The sequence below is a fragment of the Pteropus alecto genome, unplaced genomic scaffold, assembly GCF_000325575.1.
Source record: "Pteropus alecto unplaced genomic scaffold, ASM32557v1 scaffold45, whole genome shotgun sequence".
Classification (NCBI taxonomy): domain Eukaryota; kingdom Metazoa; phylum Chordata; class Mammalia; order Chiroptera; family Pteropodidae; genus Pteropus; species Pteropus alecto.
In genome coordinates this window covers 17,000,059-17,011,247 of record NW_006442491.1, presented here as the reverse complement: position 1 = coordinate 17,011,247, position 11,189 = coordinate 17,000,059, and the positions used below count along the sequence as shown (strand labels likewise).

Genomic DNA, 11,189 nt, shown 5'->3' with positions numbered 1-11,189 from the left:
GATATTTATTGATTGCATGAATGTTTAGTTTCTCTGAGTTTGTGCAAAAACTTTTTAATTTATTCTTTCGATAACTGTTTTTTGAATGAATGAGTGAGAGGATGTGTGAATGAATGAATCTTTAGTACCCTGAGCTGGTTTCAAGATCACCTCTCAAGTCCCCCTCTCCAGTAGCAGTGTTTGGCTCACCACCCCAGAGATGTGTTTCACTTGAAAGAGTCCCTAAGATGAGCCTCTCTGCCTGTCTCCAAAACTGCTTAGGTGGGACCCACCCTGGTCCCAAGCGTGCCTTGGAGCCATACTCTCTCCACCTCACCTTTCTTCTGGGCAAAACCTCTGTTCTAGCCAAATAATATACTTGCTCTCCTGTTGTCCGAAATCCAGGCTGCTTCCACTTCTATTTGAGCCCCCATCCACCAAGTAATGATATTAAAAGTGGATGCAACATGAGTACCCTGGTTATACAGTTCTCTCGGCTGGTTGGGTGAAGCTGCACTGAGCACTTGGCCTGTTCCTTGAGGGCTGAGTGACTGCTGGACAGATGGAGGGGGAAGATGTTTTCAGCAGTGTGAATAATGTGTGCAAATGTTCAGCCCCCTGAACAGACAGAGGGGGAATAGGCTGTGAAGTTCTCACGATGCTCTGTCAAGGTCTTTCAATTTTAATATGAGTCTTCCTAGAAGTTTGACTCTGCCCTGACTAGCCCCACCCAAAATCTGTCCCTTTGATAAATCACACCTTTTCCCATACCACCGTTCCTTGCTGCCCAGGACCTCAGGTCCTCTTTTCTGTATTACAGATTTAAAACTCCAGAATATTGACTGGCAGAAGACCTCCAACCGGCAGGCGCATCACACAGACAAATACTACAGCCAGGATCTCATCTTGCGAAGAGGTCAATCGTTCAAATTTTTGTTGACCTTGAATGCACCTCTCAGACCTGGAGACAACCTGGGGTTCATAGTCTTTACAGGTACCTGTTCATTGCCTCCTCCACCCCATACATGCCTCAGTAGCCCATAGGATTGTGCATCCAAAGGTCACTGGGCTCTAGCCGAGCTCTGCCACTGATTCAATGTGACTTTGGGTAAGTTTCTGCCTGTCTCTGAGCCCAAGAGTCCTAGTCTTCAAATTAAGAGGGGTTTGGCCTACATGATCTCTCCAGTCACTTCCAGAGCCATGATGTAGTACTTCTTTGGATAATGTCCCTCCAAGGGCCTCTGTGGTTGTACTGGAATCTGATTTCTCCCCCGAGTCTGGCCAGCACTCCTCGACTTCAACTGACCCCTGTCTCCTTTTTTCAGGGCCCTATCCCTCAGAGTCAGCCAGAACAAAGGCTGTGTTTCCACTCTCTAATGGGACAAGAGGTGACAGCTGGAGTGCCCAGCTCGTGTCCCAGAACAACAACACTCTGACCATCTCCATCTTCAGTCCTGCCAATGCACCCATAGGATGGTACACACTGAACATTCAGATCAACAATTATACTCTGAAACTTGGGATGTTCATACTGCTCTTTAACCCCTGGTTGCAAGGTAGGCATCTAACCGCCCACACTCCCACCCATAACAGCTAAGCAATGCCCATGGAAAGGAGATGAGTGAAATGATTTTCATGGGATCAGGTTTGATTAGGAAAAGTTTGTGGGATATGGACAAAGCATAGAAGCTAAAAATCAAAAGCCATAACTTTAAGTCCCAGCTCTGCCACTTAACCAGTTATAAGTCTAGGCAGTCACTCTACCTTCCTGAGCCTCAAATTCCTCACCATTAAGTGGACATCATGCTATTTCCCCTGGTGCTATTGCAAGGATCTCATGAGTTTTTACAAACTGCATAGTATGATGTAATTATAAGGGACAATGACCATAGTACAATTCTGTAGTATAGACATAGCTTCCTTCCTAAAAGAACACGTGTCTCATTCCCAGGATCTCATTTTCAGACTCTCAGATCATCCCAGCTTCTCTTTCAAGCTCATAGTTCCCACAATATGAGTTGGAAGCATTACAGCCCAAGGCTTCCTTCCTCAGTCAAGGTTGGGGAAGTGCTGCAGCTAGGACTTGCTCCAGCTCCCAGGCCAGTACTCAAGTTGGAGGAGGAGGAGGACTGGTTTCTACAGTCCTCCAAAGGATTCTAGTACCTGATGTCTGATTTTTATGTTAAACAGCGGATGGTGTCTTTATGAGTAACCAGGCTGAGAGAGAGGAGTACGTTCAGGAAGATGCCGGTGTTATTTTTGTGGGAAGCACAGATCGAATTAGTATGGTTGGCTGGAACTTCGGACAGGTAAAAGGGTCATAGGAGGCTGAGTGTTATGTCCCTATTACCCAGGAAGGTCAGCGGTTGGCCCCACAGATAGGTGGAAGTTCTCAAATCTGATCATTTGCCTGCTCTTCTATTCATTCATTCATTCAGAAAACATTTATTAACCATTTACTATGTGCCATGCCGCAGCTGCACACTAAGGATACAGAAGATGGATAAGACAGATTCATTGTCTTTGAGAGAGCCACAATTCATTGGGCAAAACAGACACATAATTAAATCAATGCAATGAAGTGTTATTGACGCCACATTACGCAAAAGAAGATAAAGCCCAGTAGAGACGCTTGGGACAAAAATGTAGTTTCTATTATTCATTCCACGTAAGAATGTGATGAACCTTCCTTGGTGTGTGCATTCGTCTTCCCAAGGTCTTTCATTACTGTGACCACCCGTCTGAGTCCCAGAATCCCCGGGTTTGCTCAGTCTGGAAAACATTCAGGGATTTCCCTAAGCTTTTCTTTTCTAGCAGACAAACGAAGGCATTTGAATGAGGTAAGTTGGGTGGGATGCCTTGGATATCAGGAGTAGGTGGACAGGTGCATGTTCTGCCTATCTTCAGATCCTATTCTATAGTCAACCAGAGCAAGTCTGCTATATATTTTATAAGCTGGGTTTTTGTGTCAAATTCCATTGGAAGGAAGAAAAGAGGGAAAAAAGGGGATAAAAATGAACCTAGAGGTGGAAAGGGAGCTATTTTTAATGGCATGGGCTGGGCGAGCCACTCCCAGAAAGGAACTTTTGATCAGAAACCTGAGGGAGGCAAGAAAGCCAGATCTATATCTTGGGGAAGATCATTGGAGGCAGAAGGAATAGCACCTGCGAAGACCCTAAGGCGAGAGAGAGCTTGGCCCTCTCCATTTGAGCATCAATGACTAAACATAAGTCTTATTTTGTGAAAATAGCCTGAGATGCCTTTTAGCAAGATATCTTATCTTTACGATTTCTTCCCCAGGAGTCTAAATAATATGTTCAAGATCACAGTCAGAACTAGACGGAAATTTTGAGATGAGCTTAGGTCAATCCAGATGGAGGAATCAAAGCCCAGGCAGATTGAGTGATTTGCTTCCAAATTCATGACAGTGAGAGAGTCCTCCTCGTTTAAGAGGCTCAGCACAGGGCTTCATGTATCGCGAGAGCTCTGGATGGGTTTGCAGGATTAAAGGCTGGGTGAGGTGGGTGTTCCTTGGTAGTTCTCAGTTCTGGAGTCCACAGAGTGAAAAGACCTGGGCAGTTGCTGTGCTTCTCACCACTGTAGCCCCCATACCCTTAATTAGCCAACACTACTTGTCATTTCTTCCATCGTAATATATGGTTTTATTTTGAACAGTTTGAAGGAGACATTCTGAACATTTGTCTCTCGATCCTGGATAACAGTCTGAATTTCCGCCGTGACCCTGCTACTGATGTGGCCCGCAGAAGTGACCCCAAATATATTGGCCGGGTGCTTAGTGCAATGGTGAGTGATAGGAAAACCAGTGGTTACCATATATCAAACCCAACTATGCATCAGGCACATGCGCTCTTACATATGTCATTGAAGTCTCACAAATATGGTTGGTGGCTGTTACCATCCCCGTTTTACACACATGGAGCCTGATAGGAAAACCAGTGGTTACCATATATCAAACCCAGCTATGCATCAGGCACATGCGCTGTTACATATGTCATCTCATTGAAATCTCACAAATATGGTTGGTGGCTGTTACCATCCCCATTTGACACACATGGAGCCGGAGTTAAAGTACTGGCCTGGTGGCACAGTGAGTGAGTGGCAGAGGCCAAACTGGAACCATGTCTACCTGGTTCCAGAGCCTTTTCTTTTGTATCATAAGACCTTTCTCAGATGACAAGGGAACTTGCCCCTTTGGTGTTCGTCAGGACTGGAAGGAAGCAAAGCGGAGACTTTGCTCCATCCCTGGGCTTTCTGGGAAAGGAGGTAGGCTCCCCAGTAAGCCCGAAGTGTCAATCTCCTTTGTTTTAGCCCCTCCCTTCCACAGTATAGAGTGCTTGAATGTCAGACTAAGAAGGCAGAAGGCCAACCCACTCATTATCTAGATGAGGAAATCAAAGCCCCGGGAACTGAAGTGACTTGCTCACAGCCTGTGAGTCAAACCAGAGCAAGGCCTTGAACTGCCCACCCAGGGCCTCTTTTCCTCACTTAGTCCCTCCACTTGAGAGACTCATTCCCTCCGCCCCCCACACCCCAAACATACACACAAGCTAGATCCTGGAGGAATCTCTTGCTCTGCACTCAATGTGTAGAGAACACCTCCATCAGAAAGTGTCCAAACGTGGGATCAACCTGCTCGAGTTACAAATTAAAAAACTAAAAGTCAGAGAGTTGTTGGTCTTGAATCCTCTGAAACTACATAATTAGCCCAGAAGTATATTTAACTTTTTTTTATAGACTAAGCACATTTCAATCTCTTTTACTTTTGAGTTGGAGAATATCCAAGCTAAGAAGCTAGTTACATGGTTAGAAAATTGAACAACCTTCTGAAAGGATGATAAACATCTTGGGGTAATCAGAGAGGGCTTCCTGAAAGAGCGGAATCTTAAACCAAACCTTGCAGAAAAGGAGTGGGTTAGCCTAGGGAATGTGGAGATGGGTGGGAACCAGAGGGGCTGGGGAAAGATGCCGAGAGGAAGTGAGACCTGAGCTGAACCGTGAAAATGAAGTGGCCATGGAGGGGTGGAACTAAAGCCAAGGCCAAAGTTAAGTAAGGAAAGCTGGCTTTTAGGGCAACTTAGGAGGCTGGGCCTTTCTGGCCCAGGAGAGGGTGGGTGAGGCCAGCCGGCTCCAGCAGCTGCTGACTCACTCTCACCCTGGAGACAAACCTCTTTATCTCAATGCCAATTTCCTCGGCTACACCTCTCTGCAGACCTCCTGGTTGGGCTGGGCCATGAGCTAATTATGGCCTGTGTAAGGCTTTGGGATGCTCAGCTTTCAGCCAGAGATGACCCTGCTGATTACCACTTGGGTGGCTGTGACTCAGGAAATGGAGATGGGCTGCACACCCTTCCATCTTGGAGGAGACTGTCCTGCCTGATTCTGCGATTACAGCCCAGACCCTCCTGGAGGTGGCTGCGGAGCTCACCCACCACACGGAGGGGTGTGGAATGTCCGGGTCAGCCCATCCTAGGCAAGGATGCGTCTGTTCCCATACTGTCCATTCTCATAGGCCTTGCCACTTGTGGATCCCCAAGAAAGGAAGCAGGACTCACAGACTGAGAGATTCTGGTCCAGACTCTCACTGTACAGTTTGGATAAATGCTAATCAAAATTGTCATAAGCTCTGAAAACTGGGCTGCTGGAAGACACCTGAGAGTTCATTTGTTTCTAACTTTCCCTATATTGGAAGGTGAAGAACCAAGGCCCACATTGGTGAATTAATTTGCCCACAATTACAGAGCTGACAAGTGTCAAAGCTGGGCTTGTAACTCAGGTTTCTCCTTCTCTCTCTCTCTTTTAACTTTGTATTATGGAAAAGTTCAGATTTCCACAAAAGTAAATGGAAATGTAAAATGAATTCCTACATACTCATCACCAGCTTCAGCAATTACCCACTCCAGGCTAGTCTTGTTTCATCTCTGACTCTCTCCTCCAACAGATTATTTAATAAATCCAAGATATTGCATCATTTCATCCATAAATATTCCAATATTTGTCTCTAGGACCATGGTACTCAGGTGTCTCAATTCCTAGTCCAGTGCTCTTTTCACATTGTATCATGGTCATGTTACTTGTGCAAGAATCCTACCTTAAGTTGAATGAATCAATGAATCAATGACAAGCAATATTCCAACTTTATTCATTCTAAGAAGTTAGTTGCTAAAGTTTTGAAGTGATCTTTTAGAAGACCAGTACACCAAAAGAGAGTTTCAAACCATGGACCCCATGTCAGACACCACTGACTACCTGTGACCTGTGGCAAGAAATCCTTTGCAGGCTGGATTTCTGATGCTGCTTTGCCATTGACAAGCCAAGGGCCTTGTTTCCATGTGAGCCTACTGCACATGACTGATACTTGGGTTAGAGGCAATTAAACATGACCGATTAAGCAAAGCACTTTAAAATACATACACTACTCAATACCCCTAAGGGACCTTTATTACAATTATTATCCCCCTATCACTGAGAAAGATAGAAAATCAATACAATGGCTCCCTGGCTTCCTTCCTCGCCTCCCCATCTTGTCCCCTAAACTCTGCATATCACTCTCTGTGCTGATTTTCTTGGGGATTTTCCTGCCTAGATCAATAGCAATGATGATAACGGTGTGCTTGCTGGGAATTGGAGTGGCAGCTACACAGGTGGCCGGGACCCCAGGAACTGGAACGGCAGTGTGGAGATTCTCAAGGAGTGGAAGTCATCTGGCTTCAGGCCAGTCCGATATGGCCAGTGCTGGGTCTTTGCTGGGACGCTGAATACAGGTACTCCGGGTGTGACACGCCTTTGCTGGGGTGGTGGGCAGCACTGAGATGCCCCAAGGTATCGTCTCCACTGTAACCCAAGGCCTCAGACTGCCCCTTGACTTACAGTGCTGCGGTCTTTTGGGATTCCCTCCCGGGTGATCACCAACTTCAGCTCAGCTCATGACACAGATCGAAACCTCAGTGTGGATGTGTACTACGACCCTATGGGAAATCCACTGGACAAAAGCAGTGATAGCATATGGTGAGTGTCTGACCCTTTCTGAGCACCAAATCTGAGCAGCTTCTTGCTTTCCTCAGTAACATATCAACACATGGTTTAGAATAGAAATGCTAACAATGCTGAGTACACATCTAGCAAGACCCAAAACAGTTCGGCAAACCCTGGTGGTTTGGTCTACCTTGCCACCAGATAAAGAGTTTGATACCAGTTCATATCAGATATGATACCAGGTATGGCTCATGGGCTCTGCAAAACTGCCCTATTTTATAGAATCCATTAGACCCTGTGCTCCTTTAAAAAATAAACATTGAAACTATTGATTTTCCAGTAATAAGAGAAAAATTATCTCATTTCAGGCAGTCCATATGACCTACAGACTTTATTAAAGAAAAACAGTCCATTTTCTCTTACACATATATACTTTTTACGTACCTTGGTTGAGAGAATAAAAAAATAGTTTATTCTGGATTCCAATGGCAAATAAGAAGCTTTATATGTATATGGGCATATATATTTCTAACCATAAATAGACCATGTGCACAAGTATCTGAACATACACATATATATGTCATATGTATAATAGATGCCAACTGGAAGTAGGAGGTTATATAAAACTTATAGACGTATCTATAACTTCATATAGCAGTATACATACATAAAATAGATATTGTTACAGCTATTTAAGCATATACCATATGCCAAGTTAATACCAGATGGCAACTGAAATAATTATGTCTATATCTGTATATTCACATAGATATCAATGTATCTATATATAAAGAATACACATATGTCAATAAGCCATTGTTTTAATCCATTTCAAGGGATGCATACACACACACACACACACACACACACACAATCATTCACATGCATAGATTTGGCTAGATAACCTGATACAGATGCCATCTTCTTATTTCCATATGTTCAACTTTGAGATAGTCTATATAAAATATTCTGTAACTGCTTATTATTCCCAGAATAAGTAGATCTAACTTTTCTGAAATGTGCTTAACGTAACTAATAGAATACAGTCAAAGGAAAATAAAATTAACAGAAAAGCTGTTAAAACAAACTACAACACCATGCCAAAAATGGAACTGAGTAATAAAAGCATCCCCTTTCTTCTGAAGGAGGATGAGGCTCATGTAATTCACCAAAGGTCACGTGGATTCTAGGGTTTAATGAGGGAGAGAAAGCTTATTTTAAGATGTTCTTCCTTGATCTGCACATATACAACTTTCTCTCCAATGCCATTGCTACTTATGGCAAGGTTTTGTTATACAGCTTCTTTTCTGTTCTCTGTTTTTTTCTTTTGTTGTTATCTCAAAAATCCCATTTTGAAGAAAAGTCCTGATTGTTGGGGCAATGCCATTCCTGGCCTTGGTTATAATTGCTCCAACCAGATGACTGATCTGGGATGAGAGGAGGTCCATTTTGGCATAATCCTGTGATTATCCTGCACACTGGGAACCGCAGAGAGACCAGAAAGCTTAAGACTCAATTCCTCTGCTGGAAGCATTTCTGATGCTGTTAGGGAACAGGAAGCAGGGAAGCCATTAGTAGAGGCTGATTAACGATTGATTCGGGATGGTGTGTGGAGTACAGGCGAATGATTCTGACAGTAAGCACTGTGGGAACTCAGGGAGGGAGTCGTCAAGGAAGGCTTCCTGGGAGCAGGAAGGTGGGGCTTCTAAGTTGAATTTGGAATTAGAACCTAGATCTCTTGGTTTACCAATTCATGCTACCACCCCATATTAGCTTTATAATTCATTCCAAATATAATTACCTTGTGGCAAGTATAGACCCATGGAAACATTCCAAGGTGTTTCCACAGTCATATTTTGGCCCCATCGTAAGGTATCAGGCCCAAAACTCTGATTTTAGCGGCAGTCTCATCGGTCCTCACCCTCCCACCCCTCACCAGCCTTTTCTGAACCCTCTTCAGAAAGCAGTGGGAGCTGATGGTCCCTGCCACCCCATTCCTTGTTTACTGAGGGCCCAGCACTGTACAGTCTGAGAACAGGGAGTCCTGAGTCCTAGTTCCAGCCCCACCATCGTCTTGCTCTAGGACTTATGTAAACCACCTCATCTTTCTGGTCCTAAGTTTCTCCATCAGTGAAATGTAAGTGTTGGCCTAGAATATATGTTTACTTAAGTCTCTTACCAGCTTTAATTAGTTGGTTCTCTGCCACTTCAACTCACCCCACTTTTTGCATGAAAGCTAAGGGAGCTCTTCCCTCCCCTCTACATGGATCCTACCCAAGGTGGAAGAGTTAAATCACAAGTCATTTTCTGCCTAGAATAAAATTACTAATCTATTATTTTAAGGAGAGTTAGAATTAGACAGAGAAACCTGACTCTGAATCTCTCTATACTGCAAATGTTGAACCCTTTTAGAAACTTGTCCAGTTTTGCCTAGTCTTAGAAAGTAAGAATCAAGTGAGGTTAAGCATCTGAACGTGCTTAATAATAATAACAGCAGCAAGTAATAATTCATTGAGCAATGTTCTGTGCTAGATACTTTTCTAAGTGCTTACCTTTACTCTTCAAAAATGTGAGGTGGGCACTATTGTGATCATCCTCATTTTATAACTAAGGAAACTGAGACTCTGGGTCATTTACCCAAGAGTATATAACTAGAAAATGGTAGAGCTGGGCTTTCAACCTAGGTGGCGTGTAAACTCTGCAGCACCAGAGAGATGCCAGAGAATGTTGTTATTATTTCTAACTGATATTTGAGAATTTGACAGCTTACCTTGAGATTTTCCAGAGAGGGTTGGCTTGACCCCAGCCACGGCTCTGGTTAGGTTGGGTACTGTCCAACTCATTCAGATAGCTTCTTTGGTTCACACTTAGGCTGCAAATGCCACTTCTCTGTAAGACTAAACACTGTCTCAGGGGTTCAGTAAAGACAAATGACTTGCCCAAAGTCAGTGAAGGAATTAGTGTCCAAGCCAGAGGTGGAACACAGGTTTTTGCCAACAGGACTCTCCAAAATCAAAGAACATTAGGACCAGAAAGGATCTTCGAAAGGGACCTGCTCATTTCATAAATGAGAAAACCAAAGCCCAGAGAGAAGTAAGGGTAAACAACTGGTGGCATTTAAGCATTTTAAATAAGTGTATGACTCTGCATAATTTCCTTAACTTTTCTGTATCTTTTCCCATCTATAAAATGAATGGCTAGATCAGGGTACCTCAGAAATTTCTTCCAGGTCTTTCTTTATGTCACAGGATCTAGTGGGGTACATTTTCTTCTAAGCCATTGTGCTTATGAAAATGGTTTGGCTTAAGAGACACCAGGCTCTGGAGAATTCCGTTCTTCAGAGTCAGAACGTTTGGGGTAGAGCTTCTTTTATACAATTCCTTTCTAGGCCACTGTACAGGAGGTCCCTGGACTCTGTTCAGTCACTGAGCAGCAAACAGTGATTTGGAACAATTTGGCCAAAGTTATTCTTATCTCGACATTTCAGGCTTATTTTCATAATTCTTTTGACTTGATTCCTCAATTTCTAGAGTTACAAACCTGCCTATTTGTAAATTTTATAGAGCTCTGAAGTAGAAAGTACATGGGGATTGATTGCCCTGTACTTTGTTATCAGGGATGTGGAGTTGGCCAGTTTTAGGCAAGAGCTGTTGGCACCTACCTATCATCCCAAAACCCTGGCTCCTAATGCAATCTCTCCATGGCCACCAGCTTCCACTAATATTTAGCCAGCCCCCAACATACCTAGATCACCTCACTCAGACCCATGGCAAGGAAATCAAGGCTCCAAGAGTGGCCCAAGCCCCAAAGCAATTCAATTCAGAAAACACGATGAAGTAGTACTGTGTGCCAGACTCTGCACCGGGCACTGGGCACCAAGAACAGTGAGATGCAGGAACCATGCTTAGTTCATAGCTGCATGAGAAGATTGATGATTACGGAGTGGAAGTCAAATAATCAAATTATGTGCAAGGTTCAAAGATAGCACAGAGGTATGGCTGGCACTCTCAGCACATCAGGAAGACGTTTTGGAGGAGGTAGTATCTCACTGTATTTGGAAGGACAGACGGGAGCTTGCTAGTGGAAAGCATAGGGCATCAGGATCACTTTCTAGACAGGGTCTCCTGACCCTGTGAATTCAAAGGTAAGCGTAACTGAGTTGCTGTCTCTAGGGCATTGGTTTATAAACTTCAAAGACTTCATTAGAATTGACTTGG

At 43.9% G+C, this 11,189-nt stretch overlaps 1 protein-coding gene across 1 annotated transcript in view; it reads left to right on the top strand.

Moving 5' to 3' along the window:
* The window catches only part of TGM3 (transglutaminase 3), a 36,264-nt gene that overhangs the window by 8,131 nt on the left and 16,944 nt on the right, over nt 1–11,189 (top strand). Inside the window, exons 2-7 of the mRNA XM_015596881.1 lie at nt 771–973; nt 1,305–1,535; nt 2,170–2,288; nt 3,655–3,783; nt 6,584–6,761; nt 6,870–7,005. Of these exons, the coding sequence (XP_015452367.1) occupies nt 771–973; nt 1,305–1,535; nt 2,170–2,288; nt 3,655–3,783; nt 6,584–6,761; nt 6,870–7,005 (996 nt within the window). The remainder of the gene's footprint in view (nt 1–770; nt 974–1,304; nt 1,536–2,169; nt 2,289–3,654; nt 3,784–6,583; nt 6,762–6,869; nt 7,006–11,189) is intronic.